At 44.1% G+C, this 24,921-nt stretch overlaps 1 protein-coding gene across 1 annotated transcript in view; it reads left to right on the plus strand.

Moving 5' to 3' along the window:
- Positions 1 to 20,133, plus strand: part of COLEC12 (collectin subfamily member 12) — a 422,420-nt gene extending 402,287 nt beyond the window's left edge. The window contains exons 8-10 of the mRNA XM_069219987.1: positions 6,109 to 6,221; positions 11,178 to 11,323; positions 18,783 to 20,133. Of these exons, the coding sequence (XP_069076088.1) occupies positions 6,109 to 6,221; positions 11,178 to 11,323; positions 18,783 to 18,802 (279 nt within the window). The 3' untranslated portion in view covers positions 18,803 to 20,133. The remainder of the gene's footprint in view (positions 1 to 6,108; positions 6,222 to 11,177; positions 11,324 to 18,782) is intronic.
- Positions 20,134 to 24,921: the final 4,788 nt, after the last annotated feature.

Below are 24,921 nucleotides of genomic sequence, written 5' to 3' on the forward strand. Positions count from 1 at the left end.
CCTCCTTCCGCCTATTTTTTCTGACACGTTTGTGTTGGCTTTAGGGCTCTAGGCACTTTACCAATGCTAACCAGTGCTAAAGTGCATATTCTCTGTCTAGATTGTATTGTTGATTGGTTTATCCATGCTTCGTATAGTTGATTTACTATTGAGTTAATAATAAATTGCACTAGAGGTGCCCAGGGCCTGTAACTCAAATGCTACTAGTGGGCCTGCAGCACTGATTATGCCACCCACATGAGTAGCCCTGAAAGCATGTCTCAGACATGCCACTGCAGTGTCTGTGTGTGCAGTCTTGCACTGCCAAATCGACCTGGAAAGTGTATCCACTTGCCAGGCCCAAACCTTCCCTTTTTATACATGTAAGGCACCAACCACTAGGGTAGGCCCTAGGTAGCCCCATGGGCAGGGTGCTGAGTATGTTATAGGTGGGACATGTACTGGTGTGATTTACATGTCCTAACAGTAAAATACTGCCATTTGGTTTTCACTGTTGCAAGGCCTATCTCTGTCATAGGTTAACATGGGGGCTGCCTTTAAATATCTCTTAAGTGCAGTTTTCCTTTGAGAGCAGATAGAGATGTAGAGTTTGGAGTCCCTGAACTCACAATTAAAAAATATACCTTTTGGTAATGTTGGTTTTTAAATTGTCTGTTCGAAAATGCTACTTTTAGAAAGTGGGCATTTTCTTACTTAAACCATTCTGTGACTCTGCCTGGGTCAGACTGACAGTTGGGCTGTTTGTGAATCCCCTCTAGACAGTGACACAAAGGGAGCTGGAATGTAGCCTGCATTTCCTGATGAGCCACCTGGGCTACAGTGGAGGGAGGAGTGGTCACTCACAGCTGAATGGGCTGTGCCAGCACTCACACAATGCAGTCTCCAACCCCCTTGTGTGTATCTGCGGCCAGGCCTGGGCAAGGCAGGATCTTGTGAACAACAGAGACGTTCCTTTGAAGTTTTCCTACTTCAAAGGCAGAAAGGGATATAAATAGTGGACCCACAACCCCAGATTTTGAGATCACTTCAAGGATTCAAGAGGAACCTCTGCCAGGAGAAGAGCTGAAGGAGAAGTGCTGCCCCTGCCTGTAACTGTGCTTTGTTGGGTCTATCCTGCAGTTGCTGCTTCAGCCTGAGAATGGGGACAAAGACTTGACTTTGTGGTATATTCTTGCTTGAGAGGTATCTCCAAGGTCTTGGACAGAGCTTGCCCCCTGTTATGAAGTCTCTCGGCCTGATGCCGCTGCTGGATTCTGCGACGCCGCCTGCACTGAAGCCGTGTTCCTCGCTGGAGTGGAACAACCCCGCAGGCCCGACGCCACAGCAGCCTCACACAGGTCTGTGACTCAGTGAGTCCCGAAGTGCTGTGTCTCCGATGTCCGTGACACCCAAGGTCGCCGCACCACGCTGAGACTGCCGGATATCAACTCCGCCAGAAGGGCGCGGATCCAGTGCTTTGCACTGATGCCACAAAGACCCAAGACCTCTTCGTGACGCCTTCGCTCCACAGCACCAGAATCGACGGTGCACCAGATTCAGCGATGCTGCGATCCCCGACTCCGTGCACCTGCTTGTTACCTCATTTTCACAGGGTACTGTACCTGGGGTGTGACTCTGTGACCGGTGAAATTAGCATCGAATTGTTGGAAACGACTCTGTCACGACACTGTGATATCACCAATTAGAAGCATTTGTGTTTTTAGGTTCTATATTGAAGTTTAGTCTTTAAAAATTCATAACTTTGCTTGTGTATGTTGGATTTTTGTTGCTTTGCCCTTGTTTTGCTCGGATAGAGATTGGCTATTTATATAACCTGGTGTTGAGTCATTTTGTACTGTTGTCACTGTATTACTGTGTGTATTGGTACAAATACTTTACATATTGTCTGTGGGTTAAGCCTTTCTGCTCGTACCAAGCTACCAAGCGGGTTAGCAGGGGTCAACTGGGTGTGTTTCATCTTTGCCCTGACTAGAGTGAGGGTCCTTCTGTGGACAGGGGGCAACCTGACTGCCAACCAAAGCCCCCATTTCTAACACAGGGCACACCTCCCTTTGTGTGACTGCCTGGAGTGCATTCACAAACTGCCCAACTGTCATCCTGACCCAGACGTGTATTACACAGACAGGCAGAGGCACAGAATGGTTGAGTAAGAAAATACCCACTTTCTAAAAGTGGCATTTTCAAACTTACAATTTAAAAAACAACTTCACCAAAAGATGTATTTTAAATCGTGAGTTCAGAAACCCCAAACTTCATATCTCTATCTGCTTCCAATGCGACATTACACTTAAAAGATATTTCATGGCAATCCCCATGTTAACCTAACCTAGGGGAGAGATGAGCGTTGCAGTAGTGAATACTGAATTAGGTAGTATTTCAGTGAAAGGCCATGTAAAACACACAAGTACATGTCCTACCTTTTTAAATACACTACACCGTGCCCATGGGATGCATTGGAACTACCTTAGGGGTGACCTACATGTAATAAAAGGGAAGGTTTGGGCCTGGCAAGTGGGTGCACTTGCCAGGTCGAACTGGAAGTGCAAAACTGCACACACAGACACTGCAGTGGCAGGTCTGAGACATATTTACAGGGTTACACATGTAAGTGGCACAATCAGTGCTGCAGCCCACTAGTAGCATTTGATTTACAGGACCTTGGGCACACGTGGTGCACTACACTAGGGACTCAGTAGTAAATCAAATATGCCAATCATGGAAAAACCAATTACGCATACAATTCAGACAGAGAGCACTTGCACTTTAGTGCTGGTTAGCAGCAGTAAAGTGCCCAGAGTACTAATACCAGCAAAAATGAAAGTCGGCACAGGATCTAAATCGGGAGGTCTAAAGCATAAAGACAGGGGGAAACCCTGCAGAAAGGGCCCTTTCCAATAAGGAGTATCGCCTTGTCAGACGTGCAGGCATAGTATTTGGCAGCTCACCTTGTCCACATCAGTGACTGGCTGTTTGCGCCACAGAATCACCCAACCCACCAGCTAGAGATGACCCACCGATAGAGGCGCTCCCCTCAGCATTATGTATATGGTGGGACAGGCGTGGGGAGATTGCTTCCTGTGACACTGGTGACGCTGGAGTTGTGAAGGCGTCCCTTGAAGACTATCAGCTGGGTGTCTGGGGTTACCAGGGAAATGCCATTGTGGGAGGGGTAGGCTTACTGAAAATGGAAAGTTGCATGGGTTTGAGCCTTGGGACTTGATTGTCATCTCTAAGATATGGGATATTCTGAAAGAGGGACAGCTGATGCTCTTCTCCCTGCGGCACGATTAATCACCTTCATCAAACCATTATCCGAAATATGCACAGTTTCGACATGCCTTATTTGCTGAAGGGCTGGCTGAAATTGAAATACCTGGATGTGGCCAATTAGAGGATAGGTTGATTATGGAAGAACTAGGGACCAAGGCCATCTCTTGGACCTACAAGACAACAATATCCCTGATGCCCTAGGGGCTTTGTGAGAGAGGTAGTTATGGGATGTTGGAGAATTTCATGATACAGATTGGTCAGCAGCCCTAATGCACCCTCTTGAGGTTGCAATACAGTCCAGGTTAAAATCCCCCATCGGGTCTATAATGACCGGGCCAGGCTACATTAGACGGGAAGAGCAATGTCCCTGGAGTGCTTGAGATGAATGGGAGATAGCTGTGACTTCTTTCACACACTTTGGGGATGCCCCCGAGTCCAGACATACTGGACTGAAATAGTCCATGCACTTCAAGCCATCTTGGAGACAGTGATTTCACTTGACCCCAAATATGTTCTCCCGGGGTTACCAACAGATATAGGCCTCCGAAGAGCTCAACTCCTATTCTGTAACTTAGGATAGATTGTGGCCAAATAGCGATGTGGCAAGACACTGGGGGTGCAGGAGGTCCCCGCGAAGAGTGAATGGAGGATGGGCATGGACACGTATGTGGCGGTTGAGCGCGTTACATAAAAAAGCAGAGGCTATTGTGGCTTGTGCTTTGTGCAGCACTAGTATATGCTAGTACCAATTTTTATGGAGATAGCCCTGTGTGCATTGTAATCCTGTATCAGAGCAGTTATCTACTAGAATATTGCCATTTAAATACTGGAATATCAAACTATTATGGCCATACGATTGATTACCATACTATTGTGAACTTAATTATATACAGGTAAGTATAGTTTTGGCTATATATATAACTTCAAAGTACGTGGATGTGGAGCTAAGAATAGTAAATCTATACTTATATCCTCTCCATCACAATATTCTGGTAGTTCATATTTTAGCCACAATATTTTGGCATGCCGATATTTTTGTACTCGATATTCTGACTTACAACCACAAGGTTCAAAGTAAGGTTTCAGGGAATAGAAGGATGGGTGTTCATGTCACCTCGCCCTAAAAGTCTTGCATGGAGTTAAATCTGTATATCAGTTCATAAATGTTTGCACACTCTATGCCCTGAACAAATGTTGCTGTTTTTTATTCAGAAAAAACGTTTCTTTTGCACACCTCTGCAAATTACACATCTATCCCTGGGATTGTGGTGAGTCCTTCCTATCTCACAATGCTTCACATAACTTATTTTCACAATAAAGCACCCAGAGCTTAAATGATCAGCAATTCACAGCCAGTTAGAACTCAACCCTGCATTTAAATTTCTGTAAACTAACCAGTGGGATAAACCAAATGCCTAACTATCTAAACATTATTTTTCATTTTTCTCAAAATCAATGAATGGATTCAAAAACACATCCTCTCTAGCCTGACTTTTATATAATGCTCAGTGTTATTCTGTCCAATCCCTATGGAAATTTCAGTGGCAACTACAACGTACTGGCCCCTTATGTGTCCTTTCCTGCTTGATCATTGTGGGAGAGTGAGAGGAGAGAGATATAGAGAGAGGAGAGAGATGTTCTATAAAGTTTCATTTACAGCTGACAGACAGAGCCATGCAAACCAATTCAGCATAGCTACAGCTTCCCTGTTAAGTCTGCAATAAATATTCAAACTCCACGCTAAGCATTTGAAGACGTTTCATATTGGAAGTGTGACATTGTAGCCAGAGCTGTGTTCACTTGTAAAAAAAGATGCCATTACAAATGTATGGTAGGCAGAAAACAGCCATGGCCGGATGCCACGATCTAAAATGGAATGGCATAAAGATATGGAAATGGTGTCATTTGGGGGCTGCCTTATTGTTAGTCACGTAATTGGCGCTCTGGTCAATATTGGTAAATTCAGGTTGGCGGGGTCATTCAAGCTAGTAGAATTCTCTGACAAAATTGGAAAAACGATAGAAGGTATTTGTTAATTGGCTGTAACTTTATTCTTCTGTCTTGACAAAATTCCCAGCCACATAGTTTGGGTGAAGCATGGTAACGTCTGCAAAGGTTGCTGAGGGGGTGAATTCATTCAAAACGTCGCAAGAATGTACGTACGTATGTATGTATGTATACATATACTATTTCATTAGTGCACACCTAGTCAAAAGGCAGCAGGGTGCAGTACATGGTCAAACTCAAGCATAAAGTCAACAAATAAGAGGAGAGGAAGCTGGGTTGTGAATTGGTAACACATTGTGATGTACTGATGATGAGTGTTTTGTTGACATATATTTTTCTGACTCTACAAACTACATGTGTCTAAAACTCATGTGCCGGAACACACGAAACTGCATCCACATCCAGAATACATGGTTTTTGACTGATTCATATTTTATAAAGTTCTCACTGCACATTTGATGTCCTGTAGTTGGCCTATGGATAGAAATAAATATGGGTACATAGGGGTCATCTATTAAACAGGATTGGTCTGAGCTTCCCTTTGAACTGCGAGATGCACTGTGTGGTTAAATAATCACAGACCACTGTAAGCTACATTCTCAGGTGAAAAAACAAGACATACTTTAATGATAATATGGAGGCCCAAGAAGGTGTCCCTGCTGGGCATAATAAGCTACCTCCGTGCCCATGGGAAAAAAATAAAACATGTCGAAATGTGAAGCTTCTATGCCATTACTTACATATTTCACATTCCTGATACCACACCTTTCTCTGAGTTATATAATGTATGTTACCATACAGTAGCCTTTAGTGTCGTTTGTTTTATTGCAGCAATTCCTTAAAAAACAGATCCATGGGAAAGGAGAAAGTTACTGGATTGGCCTGACTGATTCTGAAGAAGAAAACGTGTGGAAGTGGAGTGACGGAACTATACCAACGTTCACGTAAGTGACAAAAGCTCAGCAATAGGTGTTTTGCTTTTTTTTTGCACTTTATGTTATATTCATGTCACACATTCCTCACACACTCTCACCGAAGGGGTTATTGACACAATGCTAAGTAAATAGGATAAAGCAGCATAGGTATATTCTTGACTCCACATCTATGTACTTTCATGTGTGCTTTCCTAACTGCTGCTATATTTTGAAATATGTGTACAGTTAATTTACAGGTATTTTAATGTTGTTGTGTGTTAGAAACATACAGACATCCTACAGCCTTTCCTTTCACACTCCTTGTTACCCAGCAAGATTGTCACATAGTTCACTTTACAGAATCCTCTAACTTTGCTGTCAGAAAAGGAAAATAAACACAAATCTCCGTGTCTGAAGACGTAGCCCAGCATTTGACCTCTGTGTTTGAATGCATAGCAAATGTGACAAAATAAACACAAAATTCAAAGAGATTGGTATTGCTCATTCACCTTCAAAACTCTAGCATGGTTATTTAGGGGGTGCGGCAGCTTCTTAGAACGACTATGCGTTCCATACACGATCATATATGCAGTTTGTATTACAATTCAGAACGTAAAAGTCTACGTACTAGAGGCTGATGTACTTGATAAGATGCCAGTTTCTGTCTGTCTCTAGAAGAAGTGATGGGAACATTTGTTGTTTATTTCCTTCCTTTAGGAATGCAATTTAGATTAATAGTACTAAAGTTCTAACAGTTTACTAATACTGAAAAAATGTATAGCGACCTTTTTTTGTTGACCAAAAGAGACCAATTGCTGATACCTTTGCTGACCGAAAACCATGCGGCCCTGATACACAAAGGTAAACGTACACTTTTGTGTATGTTCAGAATTGCTTGGTATTCACAAATGAGCTTACCAGTAATATCTTTACAAGTGCGGAGTCTCCGCACATAAAAAGATAAGACAGTCCTCTCTTTTCGTGTGCAAAGACTATGCACTAGTAAAGAAACTACTCGTAAATCCCTTTGTGAATACCAAACAATCATAACCTTACACTAAAGCTAAGATTGCCCTTGTGAAATAGGACCTGTGTGTGCGTTTGTGTTCCTGTGCAGAGTATGTCTGAATGTGGCCGTGTGGGTGTGCTCACGTGTGAGTGATTGCTTGTGAGCGTTTGCGTCTTGAACCCCCTGCTTTAGCAGCTACAGCGGGGTTCTTTATGGGCCTTTCTGTCTGGAACTAGGCCCACTAAAGCTCCTTATTAATGCTAGAATACAACATCAATAGAAAAACATGCAGGTATAAGCGTCAGCTGGGGAAACAGAACAGGCAAAGAAAGAAGGAATACTGAAAGGAAGTATAGATTAGAGAGTATGTGGATGAATGAGAGGGTGAAAGGATGAGTGAATGATAGGAGAATGGACAGATGAAAGGATGGGAAAGTAAAGGGATGGGTAGATGGATGAGAGTGAATGAATAGGTGAATGGACGGGCAATGGATGGCAGACTAAAGAGACAGATGGGTGATTGAATGGATAGGTGGGTGAACAGATGAAAAGATGGCAGAGTAAAAGAATGAATGGGTGGATGGATAGATGAATGAATGGCAAAGTAAAGAAATGGATGGGTAGTGGTTGAACAGGTGAGAGGATGGCAGAGTAGATGGATGGATGGATGGGAGTGAATGGATAGGTGTATGGACAAAGGAGATTATTGCAGAGTAAAGGGATGGATGTGTTGGTGAAAAGAGTAGTGAATTCAGAGTGGATTGATGGCCGAGTGGATGGATGATAGATGGGTGGCAGGGTGGTTGGGTGGCAGGGTGGATGGCTGGTAGACTGGATGGGTCGACAAATGACAGAGTGGATGTGTGGATAGATGTCAGAGCGGATGGATGGATGTTGATGGATGGCTGGATGGATGGAAGGAAGGCTAGGTGGAGGGACGAATAGTTGGTAGAGTGGATAGATGGGTGGCAGAGTGAATGGATGGATGGGCGGACAAGTGGATGACAGAGTGGAGGCCAGTGTGAATATGTGAGTGGCAGGATGGATGGGTGGGAGAGTGGATAGATAGCAGAATGGATGAGTAGATGGATAGCAAAGTTGATGGATTGATGGATGAATGGCAGAGTGGATGAGTGGGTGGATGACAGAAAGCATGGATGTTAGGATGAATGGCTGGCAGAGAGGTGGCCGCAGGGGTGTAGTTAACCCCCCGTTTTTGCAGCTACAGTAGGGATGGGGATCTTTCTGGGCCTCTTCTGTGTGGAATTTGGCAGACAAAAAGCTTCTTTTTAACGCTGGAACACAGTGTCAATAGAAGACCAAGCAGGAGTGAGGAAAAGCAACAGCTGGGTAAATAGAACAAAGACAGAAGGCAGGAATACTAAAAGGAAGTATGGATGAACGAGTATTTGGGTGAATGAGTGAATGATAGGAGAATAGACAGATGAAAGGATGGCAAAGTAAAGGGGTGGGTGGATGAATGAGAGTGAATGAATAGGTGGCTGGGCGGGTGACAGGATGACAGGCTACAGAGATGGATGGATAGTGGATGAACAGGTGGAAGGATGGCAGAGTAAAATGGATGGCTGGAGGGATGGATGGCAAACTAAAGAAATGGATGGATAGTGGATGAACAGGTGAAAGGATGGCACAGTATATGGATGGATGAGAGTGAATGAATAGGTGGCTGGGCAGGTGACAGGATGGCAGGCTACAGAGATGGATGGATAGTGGATGAACAGGTGAAAGGATGGCAGAGTATATGGATGGATGAGGGGATGAATAGGTGGCTGGGCGGGTGACAGGCTGGCAGGCTACAGAGATGGATGGATAGTGGATGAACAGGTGAAAGGATGGCAGAGTATATGGATGGATGAGAGTGAAGGGACTGGTGGATGGACAGAGGAGATGATGGCACAGTAAAGGGATGGGTGGGTAGTTGAACAGACAGGTGAAAGGATGGCAGAGTAAAGAGATGGATGTGTGGGGAAAAGATGAGTGAGTTCAGAGTGGATTGATGGATGACAGATGGGTGTCAGAGTGGATGGATAGCATAGTGGAGGGTGAACAAATGAGAGTGGGTGTAGATGTGTGAATGGATGGCGAGCGTATAGATGGATGGAAGGCTGGATGTATGGACAGATAGATGGCAGAGTGGATAGATGGATGACAGAATGGATGGGTAAATAATTGGATGGACGGACACGTAGAGTGGATGGAGGGCACTGTGAATAGGTAAGTGAAAGGGTGGATGGATGACAGAATGGATGGATGGCAAAGTGGGTGGATTGATCTATGAATGGTGGAATGGATAGGTGTTAGATGGATGGAAGAGTGGATGGATGGATGGTTGGCAGAGTGGATGGATGGAAGGCGGGATGGATGCAGAGTGGATTGATGGCAGAGTGGCTGGATTGATGGATGACAATGTGGATGAATGGATGGGCAGAGTGGATGGATGGATGAATGGCATGGTAAAGATTGCATTTTGGATGAAAGAATGATGGATGACAGAATGTACAGGTGCAGTAGTGGCTATCAGTAGATGGATGGAAGAGTGAAAGAATGAATGGATATATGTGTAGATGGAAGAGACAAGGAAGCTGTTCTAGAGAGAGTTTGGCTGACCTACTTTGCTTGCTTGGTGGCATCCGTGTTTTAGTGCAAAAGGAGGACTGTTTTAATTTTCTGGCTAATCCCTTGTCATTGCCTATGCATGTGTCTGTATGTCTGAATATGTACGTAAGTGCACACGCCATGCATCCATGGCTAGGTTCCATGAAATACACACATCGGTAATTTGTGATCGGGTCGCCAGGATATGCCTCAAATACTGGCAGGATTGAAACAAAAGTAGTTCCCGGAATTCTTGTTTTAGTATGAAGCATTCAGTGTTTCAAAGACAGACAACATTGTTTTGTAATGGGCATTGCAGTTGTATGGAAGTACTTTGACACATTTAGCCCTCCTAGTCTCGTACCACCAATGTTGCCACCTCACAAAATGGCACAACGCACCTTGCATCTTGTCTACTGTGCGAGGGCCAGTCACAAGCTGCACCCTTCACATATATTCACGTCTTCTCTGCTCGTGGCGGCCCTTACAAATGCACTTCCACCAATCTTAAATTAGCTGTTTTGTAAGCAGCCGCCTGATGTCATGTCCTGCTCTCGGCCCCTCCTCTGTCAGAACCTATAAACAAAGCTGTTTACTTAGCCGGTCTCATAATCTGGAACGCACTACCAACACTTGCCAAATCACAGAAAGCAGCCAGTTCCGAACGGAAATGAACCGACAATCCCGACTGTAAGAACAAAGCAGTGCACGACGGGAGCGGAGGGGTGGTGATGCGCAGACAGCGCGCTGTGAGGGACAGGGGATTCTCTTGAACTGGTGTCAAATTGAGAAAAAAATAGGAGATGTTGCTGCTTACAAAACTGGTAAACTTGAATTCCATCTTTCTTCCCAGTTTGATATTATTTTCTACGTTAAGATAAACTTCGCAAGATCCCTTTTGAGGCCGCCTTTCCAGCAGTCAACTGTAAACCAAGTCCCATAATACGTAGCAACCTTTGGACTATGGCGAGTTCTTCAACACTATGGCGCATCTCCAGTCAGAGACCTGAGCTTCGGTTCAGCAAGCAGCCGCCTTGTGAACACTGGGCTCCTATTTCCTAGGACGAGGCTAAAATCAGATATCCCAAATAGAAATATGGCCAAAACACAGCTGATGGATACTAATTTGCTTGAATTAGTGTTCTTAATAACTATCAGATTTCTGAGGTGATGACCTGTATTCCCAACAGCACATCTGTTAGTAACAAAAAAGAATTGCATGTTGTAAAAATGACCGTGTTCGGTCTTTTTTGTTTCTAGTGACATGTTTGTTTATCACATTCTTCTTCTATTGTGGTATATGGGAAGCATCGGTGTTGTGTGCCGGGTTTTCAAATAAAGGCTTCATTTTGTTTCTGAAGGAACTGGAAGAGTGGGCAGCCGGACAACTGGGGCGCGGGTCACACCCCGGGAGAGGACTGCGCAGGGCTCCACATTGGTGGTTTGTGGAACGATTTCACCTGCGATGACGGCCTTAAATACATTTGTGAAAAGCCCAGGGACCAAGGTAAGAAAGGAGCATGATTAGACATCTCCAGTCTGACGATGTAGATTACCCATCATGATGTAGTAAGGTGGTGAATGCGTGCGTAGCATGTTTTAGATCCGGTCCTTCGGGGCTGGCGGTACTTACATTGTCCCATAATCTGGCAAACAGGCAAATAGAGGGTTAACTGGGCAGGGAAAGACAGCAAATACCCCTCAAGGGCAGAATGTTTTTAGGTCTCGCTGCACAGATGTAGCTGATTGCTCTTCAGCCACTGCTTTCTTTGGTTGCGGTCCCTTCATGCAGTAGCTCAATGGGCTGCCCATCACATGTTGGATCAGCCCACAGCATATCACGGATGTTTACATGGAAAAAGTCCTTAGCACAGCCTTGAGAATTGAGAATACACACATACTGATTAGTGTTACTTATGGCAGTAGGTTCATGGCTGCAGCATGTTGACGCACTTGTCCCTCCTGCAACAATCCCCTCATGATGAATGCAGACAGAATTGTGTTCAGCACAAGAACAGCATATGAAGTAATCATCTGCACTGAACTCCATCCTGGTTGTACACTGTCACGTTGAGATCATGTGATTGTTCACCAAAGTTTCATGTCTCGGTCTCGTGCAGCTTAAAGCCACGGGGCATGAGTCCAGTAGAGCACGCACCCCTCACACAGCCCTAACAGCTCCTCCTCATTCGGTCATGAAAGAGGACCATCAAGCCCTACCTAAGAGGACACGCATGCCCTACCACGGTCCCCAGATCTCCACACATTTGAAATGGTCAGATTTAACTTTTCAAATGCAGAGCCAGTACTTCTTCATCCAGAGAGGAGGCAATGCCTGAGCACCCGAAGGAGGCTCCCACAGGCCAGACCCTGGGACTAGTAGTGACCGCTCGCTGCACCCTTCATCTTGTAGGCCAAGAATTCTGGTCCAGACACGATCCCATGGAAATGGCACCACACTAGCACACGTATCACAGAATAGAAGTCTCACACTACTCACAACACTCTCCAAGCTCACACAGTAGCTGTGCCCATCTACCATAAGCACTTTTCACCTGGCACCACTTACAGCACTCTCACACCCATCACAGCCTGGCACTCATAATACTGACAGCACTCACACACCGCTCACAGTCTCATAAAACTGGAAACACTCTCAATTCTCACACAGTAGTTGTCACACTCTTCCTTAAGCACTCTTACTTCCCCTGACCAAGAAGCAGGCTTGCACTGCAGACATCACTCTCATACCCTCACATAGTGGATGTTTCACACTCCCTAATCACTCAGACCCATCACAGCACGCTCATGCCCTTCACAGACGAGCAGTAACACACTGCCAACAGTACTCTTACAACCATCACTGAGTAGCAAGCAGTCACACGCCACTGACTGCACCCTCAGAATCCACAGTCTGTCAACAAATCCAGAAGGCTCAGCTTATAAATAAAAGTGCCTGTCGTTTATGTTGCATTTGGAGAGTTAGTGGTAGTCTCCTTTCTTTTCTGACTTCACATGGGTGATGCACTGTTCAGAAGAAGTAGAAAAAGTTTTAGTCTAAGCTTACTGTTTTATACTGGAAGGGTACCCTTTCAGTACAAAACCTATGCTAGACTCATGCATGCACCGCAGCACTATGGTGCAAAGATGTGTGTGTGTGTGTGTGTGTGTGTGGCGCTGTGCAGCAAAATTTTGCACCAGCGCTAGGGAGAAGGGAGGAGAGTGCCATATCTCTGTAGGTATCAAGCCCCCTATCAACTGTGCGAAATCATCCTTAATGTGAGGGCAGATATGCTCTGGTCGAGGATACTTTGGACATCCAACTAGTAGTGATTAGAAGTATATATGGTCCAAAGTCTGATCAGGCCTCCTTTTTTTGATCATTTGTCTGAAGCTGTGACTCACTGGGATGGGGGTCCCCTGTTTAAATGGTGGCAATTGTAAGTGTCTTGGACACAGTACTGGAAAGATAATGTTTCCCCTTCCTCAGGTGCCGACTACACAAGAAGCTAATCATCTCACATCCTGGCTTCAGAGTTGGCCCTTGGAGGACAGTTGGCTTCGAAGCAACCCGTGTATACATATGTACTCCTTTTATTCCCCTCCACATAATTTACACATGAGACTTGATAGGAGAGTATACTGATGCTCCCTTAGCTCTGTGGTCATGCAGGTCAACAATTGTATGGGCTGGACCATGTCAAACCACAACCCGCTACTTGTAGGTTTCTGGTGGGGAGCTCCTTGCTCTCCTATACTCAACTGGAGGTTTCAACCCTCCCTACTAGATGATCAGCCATTCTGCACTACCCTTCTCTACCGAATCTTGGTTTACTTGGCGGTTAGTGACCGTATAGCTACAACTCGATCTATTGAATGGGACGCATCCAAGGCCAAGTTAAGGGGTGTCTTGATCAGTGATATTGTCAGAGCTCGCATGGTGCTCCAGAGCAAGTCGAGGAATAGGGAGAATTTCGTGCTTCACTTGGAAACTGCCACTTGTAGATGATTCCTGCCGGCAAACACACACCATTTCATGGATCTGGTCGGCTTTGTCAACTACACTATATTATGGACTTTCAGATTGACTTTGATTGTCTAGATTGGGCATACCTTTTCCCGCTTACTGATGCGCTGTTGGCTGGATGGTTGGATGATCAATATGATTCAGCTCTTATACGATGTACTGGTGGTGCGAGTGCGGACAGGAAGACTAATCTTGGTTGCCCTAAAAAATATATAAGGGCCCAAGCAGGGCTACCAGCTGTCCCCTCAGTTATTTAGACAAGCAATGGAGCTTGTGGCTATTTACCTGCCCCGGGATGGGACAGGATTCATGCAGTCTTTTTATACGTGAATGACATAATGCTATATACCTGGGACGTGAGAGCGAGCCATTCTGACATTACTATGTTTCTTGCTGCCTTTGCCGAGATCTCCCGTCTTTGCATTAGTTAAAGTCCTACCTATTCCCCCTACATCCAAATGCAGAGGATTTGGTTTGCTGACATGGCAGACGTGGATGTTTTGATTCTTGGGGATCAAGATAAACCATGAAGGATGGCAACCTTGATAGGACAGTAGCTGTAATTTGTAGTCAGATCTCCATAGCAGGTATAATAGCGCTCCTTAAAATCCTCCCTCATCTGCTGCATTATTTTGCTAATCTCCCCCTTGGGCTAGTGGCATCTTTCTTCCATTTACTGAATGTAGTGTGAGGTAAGCTTAACAGGGGTAAAGGCAGTCACAGAGTTGCTTTGTCTAACCTGCCTCTACCCATGGTACGGGGTGGCCTTGGTGCCTTCTGTTACTAGCTCTACTGTTAGGCATCTCTGCTACAGTGGGTGAGCTGCTGATTCGCGGAACGCCACTTGAATGATATAGCCTCGACCCCCCTCCTTGGTGGTTGGGCGCTTGCTGCAGTTGTTCCGCTCCCACTTTCCTCCTCCATGTGACATTTCAATGCTGTCATAGGGGCATATGTGTCACTGCCTATGCTTTCAGTTACACTTCAATAATCTCCTTGCTGCGCTCTTCATGCTCCTGGGGGTCACTGTCAGCCTCTGCACTGGAGGAGTGGCAAGCTGGGAGGTGAGGGCGCTGGGTGACCTTTTTCAAGACAGTGCATTAATGCCTTTCAACAAACTAGTCCAACAGTGTAGTATCCCTAAAGGACGATTCTTGACATTACACGCCATAGTCCATGCACTGCACGAGGCTTGGAATATCTCATCTTCAGGAACCCTGGCTCACGTGGAAGCAAAACAGTACCCTGAAATTTGGACCCCTCAAACGTATCTCATTCGGTTCTCCCACAGTTTATTGGATCGGAGGTGGTGTAAAGCTCAATTTCATGAGGCAATGTGTCTCCTTGTTAAGGCACCTCCACAAACATCAAATTAGTAGAGAAGAACTGTTCAATAAGTAATGAGATCCACTCAAAGACTTCGTTCTAGACCAATGGAAAGTTACATGGTTTTATTACAAACATTCAGATTAAGCGGTTCGATGTCAATGTCATGAAGACTCTCGAGGAGATGAAGGAATGAGATAGTAATTTGTAAAGGACAATAATCACTCCCAAAGGGGCATCTCACACTGAATCCATATTTTCCAGTAGCATTTAACTTGCACCATCAAAATCATCACACTATGGTAAAGTAAAGAGGCACTTTCTAAAAGTAGTGTCATTTTCAACTTGTCTCAAAGAAAGAGGGTTTATTCCAGGGCTTTGCAACAAGTACAGAGAAAGATCTGCTTTCTCTAATCTTCAAGCTGAAATTGGGAATCAACAAAAGCTTCTCATTAGCCAATCTCAAAGCTCTTGAGGAAACATATGATGTGAACTCTTCTGAAAGATATGTAGGACTAGTCTGGTGTAGTGCTCTAAATACTATGGTTAATGAATTAAACAAAATCCGCTTTTACACAAAAAGCCAATGAAGTTCCTTTAACCATTTAGAAATGGGAGTTCTGCGAGTAAGTTTAAGTACAAGCTGAACTGCATCATTTTGCCCGACCTGAAGTTAAAAGGTTTTATAACAAAAATTCAAACTAAGCGGTACATAGTGCCATGAAGTTTCTTGATACAAAGGTTTGTACAGTATGTAAAGATCAGGAGATATTCCCAAATGGACACAAATTAGCAGCAGAATCATACGAATATCGGGCAGCATCCCTAACAGCATAGCAGATCTCAGGAAAATCTCTAGCTCACCCCCAAAATCAAGGGGCTCTTAAATACAATTCGCTCATTGGAAATGAGTAATTATGCAAAATCTTTGTGGCGTGAGCAAAGTATCATTTCTTTAGCAAATCAAAAACACAATAATAATACACGCCATTGCCTTAAGCACCATCCTAATTCTTGAAAAAAGTATTCAACACCCTCTTTGGTAATGTAGTCCAGAGATGTACGAACATTAAAGAATAAGGCTTTCTCCCAGTGAATAAACCCAGCGAAGAAGCGAATGAGATAGATATTTGTTGCGATCTTACATCCCACCACAGAAAGTTCATTGTGAGTAAAATAGTACAGCAGGGACAAAAAACGAATATGACCTAAGATCGACTGCATCCTGCGGAGCCTGTGGGGAGAGACATCCTCAGTGGAGAAGTGGAGGATTACAGGTAAATGTGGCATAACTAAAGCACATTATTATATACACTTCTACACATCATAGCGATTTAGTTTTAATTGCAATCATGTTAATTCAGTCTGTATATGTAAATTGAGTGTGAAAAGGCATGTTGTCATTTTCCATGCACAAAATAGAAACCTAAAAACCTATTCCACACATGCTGTCATGCAATACCTTCATACCATGGGTGGTGGCCGCCGTCTTGTCTGCTAGCTGTCAGAAACCTTCCAGGAGCACAGCCAGACTTCCCTGCCTGGCCCCTACATGGGATGGGAAATAAAAACAGAGCGATCCCTCCCCAACAAGAAAGGCGATAGGGTGCTGGCTTGTCCTGCTGCTGACTTCAGGAACACTAGTCCAGACACCTGCAGTTCTTCATTTTACATAGAGCTTACCTGACTCCAGCCAAGATTATTCAATATGTCACTGGGGCGAATGCTGCTTGTCCCCGATGTCATGTCCCTAATGCTGACCTACAGTCCGTTCCGTCCCACACCTGGGAGACCTGTGCCATGGGCTGCTTCCCACTCACTATGGAAAATAGAACCAAAGCACACTTCCTGGACCTGCCCTTGGTTATGGCCAAGCTCATTATCACGTGCTGCTGTCGGGCTTCGCAGCCTCCTGCTCCAACTGAGTGGCGGTTTTTGCTTCAGACTTGGGCTGAGAGCTCTGCTTTGAGAAGGGAGAAAGCCTTGGGGGACCCAGAAATACCCCATTGCCATGCAATAGGATGTCCTTTTTATCAAGTTCTGGGAGTTGACGGCTGACGATTCCTCTTCTTCTTAGTTTACCCATCAGCTGTGCATGAAGTGACATATCAATTTCTCCCCGGCATGCTTGGAGCAACCCAACTTCTGTTCACCGGGATCCATGTATCACCTTTTGTGCACTTGGTGTTGCTCTTTTGCGCTATGCGCTTGTTGCCCAGGAGAGACCTCCACCCCTCTGCTATCATGTAAGCTGCACCAAGCGGATGCTCAACCCTTCCTTTTGCCTATGTCTCCTGCCATTTTGGGATTGGAACGATAGATGCCAAATTTCCTACCCTCAGCTTATACCTCACCAGCCTTCTTCATTGGTACCTCCACCGCAGCTGATCCCCTTCCTATCCACTATTCTTCCACCCTGTTTAATACTGTTGGGATTTTCTTCCCATGTTGTCACTGCATTTTCAGTGGCACACTTAGCTAATAAAGCTATCATACAATGTGAAAAAAATAGGAAAAAATGCAGTTAGACTTCAGTTTCTGTGAATTATGCTATTGACACTGATAAGATGTGTTGGAATTGTTACAGTTGTTAACTTAAAAACAATAAAACATGTATAAAACAAAACAGGACACAGTGGGCAAAAAAGGATGGGTTGGAATGCTGCCCACACCGATTGCCAATGGATAAACTATCTGCAAGCATTCCTTCCATCACCTTTTGTGTTTTTGACGTAACACCTGAAACGGTATGCCCATACATGAGTTACTTACTTTCTGTGCCACAGTATCTAAGCGATGCCTCACTGTTAAGACAAGACCAAAACTGATCGTAGGCTGCTTGGGTTACCTTCCGGAGAGGTCTCGTCTAGCAGTTCCTGGTAGACTGTTCACATGGGGAGCATGGTCAATACTTATTTGCTCCCATCAACTTTTGTGCACTTGGTGTCATGCCTCAAGTACAGCTTTCTCCCGCCTTCAATAGAAGTAAATGTACTTCCAAAAGCTAATGTCCTCTGACTTGCACTGGCACTTATACCTTGCAAAGCTCGCAGTCTGTCCTTGGAGCAAATTTGCTCACATTTAAAGTCACCAAATATGGGTGTAAAGTAGCTATGCTTAAATTAATTTACAAGTAGAAATTCACATTTTCTGAATAGCAAACTAAAGCTTACACTCATAAATGAATATATGTGTGCACTTGATTTCATGTTAAGTGTGCAAATACTTTTGTGAATCAGGCCCCATATCACAAATAAATTGTGTAAAAGTACATTTGGTATTTTGTATCAAAATATGTAATGCAATAACTTTTGCTTTACTTATACATATACACAAGAGCTAAGAATCTATAACAAGAGAACCGATTGTTGTGGATAGTCCAAGTCACTGGTGAAATTTCCACATTCACGAATGTACTTTGAAAAGGTAAAATGTTGTCATTCCTGACTCAGCAACTCAAATTTAGACCTTATAACTAGCAAGTTGTTTCTGTGCAGCTACGTTAAACTTGTGCGCCTATTGGGCTGTGAATGCAGCCTAATGTTACCATCCCCCTAGTCTGTGTGCATCAAATTATGACTAGACGTAATCTCTTTTTCTTTGTGTCCTACAGCTATCCTCTCTCCATTGTAAAAGAAGACTGTAAACTAGCGGAAAGGAATGAGCATTTGCAAATTGTACGTTGAGGCTTCTTTGAAGAAGAATTTTTGGGAATGGAGCCATCGTTCCACCAGATGAAAAGAGGAAGCTCTGAAAAAACCGATTCACTGAAACTCAAGGCAGGCACCAAGAACTTTGGATCTATCGCCTTTGCCTACCGTGGTTGCTTCCTTGAGGACAATGGGAGTCTACTGTTTGGTTGGATCGAGAACATTTTCTAATTTAGCACCCATGCCATGTGTGCCTTTAAAGCTTGAACGTGATTGGACCTGGAGAAATATGTTGATCGTTCAACTTTTGACAAAACCTTTTAAGCTACTATGTAAACAATACACCTTCTTTTGCTAAAATCCCAAATACAACATAGTTACAAATATATATATATATATATATATATATATATATATATATATATATATATATATATATATATATATACACAGATTTTATATATAGTACAACTCATATTGATAACCGGTAGGAATTATGCGTGTAAGAAAATTTAAAACATTGTATTTTTGTACAAAATTGTTGATTCTTATAGTTTTTGTATTGATCATATGTAAACATTCCGAATCCAAAGAGAAAATCTGTGGTAAACACTTTTGCAAAAAATAAAGTCCTCTGACTGGTGGGATACACAAGGCCTAATTCCAGTCACAATGTGTATTTTCTCCTGGAGCAGGATAATAAAAATAAATGACCGATACTTTACCAAGGCACCTATCTAAGGGTGTCACAAGTGCTAAGATTCAATGTCTTTCAATCCCTGATATATATGTGCTGAATTTCATTACTTTGCACACTTGCATCCCGTAGAATTCCTTGGGCTATCTTGATCCAATATGTCATTTACACGAAAAATGTAGCATGTAGGTATGGGCGGCCCAAGATTATCTCTCAGCCACTTACACATTTGACACACTATCTAGTTGGCATCGCCATTTTGTTTTATTTGATTTTTCGAATTTGGCACTGCACTCAACTTGGTGCCCGCTTGGACTGGTCACATGTGGTAGGCATACAGTGTTGACAATATGTGTATTGCCAACGGTGCAGTGCATGGTGGTTTGTGTGATGTCAGAGTATGTGTCAGAAGGATATGATAAAGTTTGAGAACATTAAGATCCTACATGGGCTTATAGCAGTCTAAGGTAATTCTGTTGGCTACTGTGTGAGGAATGTACATTCTTTGTCTCTGGGACCTCAACAGGGTATTATTGTCCCAGATCTTTGGGCTGGAACTGCAAAACGCGAGAAGGAGGAGGCTTTACTGAGAAAATAAAAGATTTGGGTTCTTAAGAGATTTGTTTTTGAAAGTTTATGTGATTTCCTTTTCTAAAGTCGCTGCCTTCATACTGTGCTGCTGGAACCCGAAGTGAAGAGGCGAAACCAGGCCAAAGGAAACAAGCTGTATAAAAACATAAAAAATACGCACACTGAGAAATGCCAGCTGGGTTATTGCTTTTGTTTTCTTGAGGGTTTGAAAGCAAAAAGCTGCGGTGTTGATATTTGTGGGGATTAACTGTTTATGAGTCAATGTGTTGGACGGATCTACCTTCATCCCTGCTCAGAGCGTCCCTCCCGCGGAGATGGCGAGTACAATAAGGCAGTCTATAGTGAGCCCAGGGCAGGGGCCTTGGAGCACATCCAGACTGCCCTTCCACCTTCTTTACCTGTGGCAGTGCTGCTCGCGGCCACACACAGGAAACAAGAGGATCCATGTATTCATCTTCCTCTAAGCAGCAAGAGATTATTATTATAATATAAATACGTCTTCTAGACCAGTGTGAAAGCAGGTCTCTATTTCTTTTTTTTTTTTCATTTCCTGTTTTTAAATTGTTTTCTGGCTAACCTTCAGTTTACATTGGTTTGCCCTGGATCATCTAGCGGAAACACCCCAGCCATGTTGAAGGCACACAGAGGTCTATGCTTTTGTTTCTCTGGAATGGAGTCTCACTAAGCGAATGGCAATAAATGTATGCAAGCTTGGGGGGGTGTATTTGTATTTGAGGTCTTCAAACTCCATCTTTTCATAATGATTTTGTTTATTGATTGGCCCGGATCGGGACAGAATATAGGCCAGGACACCAAATTAAGGGCCAGACATACAAAGGTGTGAAGCAGCGCAAAGCAGCAAGACCACTTGCAGCACTGTACTGCGTCACAAGGAGAGGGCAGGAATTGGCCATATCATCTAAGATATGGCGCATTCATACTCTCTCCCGCCACTAGCGCACACAGTGCAGCCTATGCAGTTACCCCACCACCATGGTGCAAGGTTGCCAGCATTGCAGTTAGGATTGTTTTTGTGCATGAAGGAACATTTTTCTGCACAAAAAACTATCCTAAGTGGCTTTGGTTTCTCTTTCAATGTGTGCTGCAGAATGCAGCGAGGAGAAACTAAGTAATTTCTCCTTATTGCGCCTTCCCTCAGAAGGCATAACTTTTTTATGCATCCATAGGTTTAATCTAGGAATGCGCTAAAATCCATTGGTGGATATGTGGGAAAACCCACACTCCACCCTTGCAATGCTTTCCCAGGGAAGAGTAACGCAAGAAAGCAACTTGCACTGCCGTGCACTACTCCGAATTTACTATGCCACACAAAGTGGCTCTGCGTGGCATAGTAAATGTCACTTAAGGTTTGCGTTGCCCTTGTGTCACCTTGCTTGACGCAAGGACAACACAATTGTTTTGTAAGTCTGGTTATAAAAGTGGCTCAATAAGTAAAATGTATAGCTACAAAAGTGATCCACATTTGTGAATCAGTTTGATTTTAAACGTGTAAAGATACCCTCAGTTGATGTTTTGCAAGGAATGGGAGACTTCATGCATTTGTGTTAGCCGAAGGTAATGTCAGAGAAATCAACAGTAAAAACCGTCCCAGTAGACCATAAAAAAAAACCACAAACAATAAAAAAATGGCAGATACTTTGAGACCAGCACTTCGAGCACTGCAAGATTTTCCCATAGGCCAGTCCTACCCTGTTTGTTATAAGCATAAATAATTATATAGTTGGTAATTCACTGTGCCAATGAATGGATGAATTAACATTTCTCTGCACCACTCGGGCCACAGTGAGCTTATTAAGGGGCTGCGAGAAAAGGCCTCTTTTTTGACATGGTTAGCACACCACTTTTTGCCTGATGTATGATGTAGCCTAGAAATTGTAGTTCCCAGAGCCCTTTCTCTTTCTCTAAAACTGTTGTGATGCATTGGCACAGTCGGATACACCTTTAGCTCCCACTATAAGTCCCTAGTAAAAAGTACTTAGGTGCCCAGGGCATGGGGTACTAAAGGTAGGCCCCTGAAGGCAGCAGCACTTACTGTGCCATTCTCTAGGGCACTGGCATTGCAGTCTGGGTGCCCTTGTGCAAACCTAAAAACACAAACTCAACATGGTACACTGCCTGTGTGCCCTGTTCACCATACACTGCATAGAGGATGGATAAGACACCCCTGTGACAGGCCTTCCAGCCCCGAGACAGGGTGCACCATAATATATGTGAGGGCATAGCTGCATGAGCAATATGCCCCATGGTGTTCTTGCCAAACCTGAGACTTAGTGAGTGAACAGAGCAGCCATTTTAATACATGTTCTGGTCACTGGTCAACAAGAGTTTCCCAGCTACAAGATGTACACTCTGAACCCTTGGTTGTTTGGTGTCAAACAACACAGAACGATAAATCCAAACTGGCACCAGTATTGGATTTATCCCCAAAAATACCCAGGGCTTATCTTAGAGGTGCCCCCTGCAAAAGCTAACTATCCTCCCTTGGTTGCTGACTGGTTCTATCCAGCCTGTCTCCTCCAGACACCCAATCTACAAACCTTGGGGGAGAGATCTGTTTCTCTGGTCTGTAGAACAATGCCCTTCCTGGGTGGAGGGGCTAATACCCCCTCCCACAGGAATGTGCACTGCCCTGGCGGCAAGCTTTGAAGGGCTTACTGCCTCTGAAACTCGACTCCCAGGCCTACTGCTAAACCCCATGTTTAGTGAGAGCAAAGGCGGGAAACTACACAAAGAGTAGGAGAAGTGGCCCCACCTGGCATGCACCACCCATAAGGTGTTGGCTGTGAAGTGGGCACTCAATTTCATTTTCCTCCATCTTTGATGGGAGGAAAATAGCCAATCCGGGACTGGGAAATGCCCTAACCACTGTAGTGGGTGTAGCCAACCACAGGTAGGTGTCCCATTGGTCACTACCAGATTCTCCCTAAATTCAGTATTTAGTAGGCATCCCTAGACCAGGTAATCAGATTCGACTGACAAAAGAAGACCAGCACCAAGAAGAACCAAGGCACGAGAACTGTTGACCTGCTGCAACAAAGAAAAGGTGCCAAACCCTGCCTGTTGCACCCAGACCTGACAATCGCCGGTGAGGAGCTGCTGGACAACTGGAAAAACTCTAAAGAACCCCAAAGGACTTCCAGACTTCGAAAAATCACCATAGAACTCCCTCCAAAGTGGAGGTACCACTCTACAACAGCAAGAAACTAGCAAGCCAGTGAGGGTTACTTCACTGACCAGCCGCTAACTCCTGAACTGTAAGTTGCAGCTGGACCCAACAACACACCGATGACCGCAAGGACAAACCCTGAAAGTGTACCAAGTTTGGTGGCACTGCACCCTACAGTGGTCAAACTGTACCAATACCCTGGCTATTGGTCAGCCAGCATCAGACATCAAGAAAACCAGCCTGCACAGGGCTGAAAAAGGACCAGGAGGAAGCCCCAGTCAAGGAACTTCAGTAACACTTGTGCCCCCGTTGTCCTGCAAATGACCTTTTAACCACCTTATCTCCTGTTCCAGAGGGCATCCTTGCCCACAGCTCCTGGCTCACTGATTTGCTCTGCACCCAGCCACCCTATGCCCTGCAACGAAGAACCTGCTGTGCCCTAAGGGTCCCCCACCTCTTGTGACCTCAACACTCCAAAGGGAACCTAAGGAACCATCTTTAAACTTACCTGTGCAGTGCTTTTCCAAGTGTTCCCCCGCAGTGGTCCAGCACCAGCTCCAGAGACCTTTCATCATTGTTCCCACTGGACCCAGGAGCCACTGGAACTTCTCCAGCTGGCACAGTGTGCCCACCGACAACCTCAACCAACCTGCAAAAGAAGAGCTTGGTAAATCAACTGTACGATTTTATATGCATTTTTAAAGGTGACCTACTATTGATTGCTATGGTGCGCAATTACACACAAAAAGACTATTTTTATTAAACGTCAAAAATTCATATCTCAAAAAGTGCTTAACCAATTTTGACAATCTTGGTCTTAAAAATTACATAAAAATCTGGAGAATATTTATAAATTGGTCTTGAATAATTCCTTTGAGTGTGTGAGTTGGATGATTGATACTGTGAGCACCACAAATGCTTTGCACTTCTTCAAGATTCGCCTAACTGCTCAACCAAGCTACCTTAAAATTAGAGCATTAGGTGATCTAGTTTTTATCCCTGTGAAATAACGTGAGGTTGCCTGGACACCCTGCACAGTGTGCCTACCTTTGCACACTACATGGAGGGCAACCTTCCTACAGGGGCTGAATCACAGAAGCATTTATGAGTAACGGATGTAGTACTACAGGAATACTCTTTTTCCTGCTCGCTTTTTTAATCAACTCTGCAGCGTCCAAATCCTGATATGTAAAAAGAAAATGATAGCACAATGCATTCTCTTTTTAATAAATATATAGGAATATTCCCTGTATATTCCAATTTATTCCTATTTTAGAATTTTTGGGTCCAATTCTCAGAGGTATGTAATAGTACTTAAAAGAGTACTACAGATGTGCTACTTTACTTACCCCAAAATGCATTTGAGAATAGACCTCCGCATTTTTAATGATTGAAGTTCTCCTTTTAGCTGAATGTAGTAGGGGACTTAAGAACAAACATGAGATTGTTTCTTTCTATTGTTGTGACGGTTTGAGTGAGGTTAGGTAGCCAGACTGCTGAATCTAGGGTGCCTGTGTTGGTCAGTGCTCATATGCAGCATGGACAAAGAGCTTTGTTTGTTGAGTGAGCATGATGAATTTAGGCCCATATTTACTGGAAAATGAAGGAGTGCGACGCTGCACAAAAT

This window comes from Pleurodeles waltl, chromosome 2_2 (assembly GCF_031143425.1).
Source record: "Pleurodeles waltl isolate 20211129_DDA chromosome 2_2, aPleWal1.hap1.20221129, whole genome shotgun sequence".
Lineage (NCBI taxonomy): Eukaryota > Metazoa > Chordata > Amphibia > Caudata > Salamandridae > Pleurodeles > Pleurodeles waltl.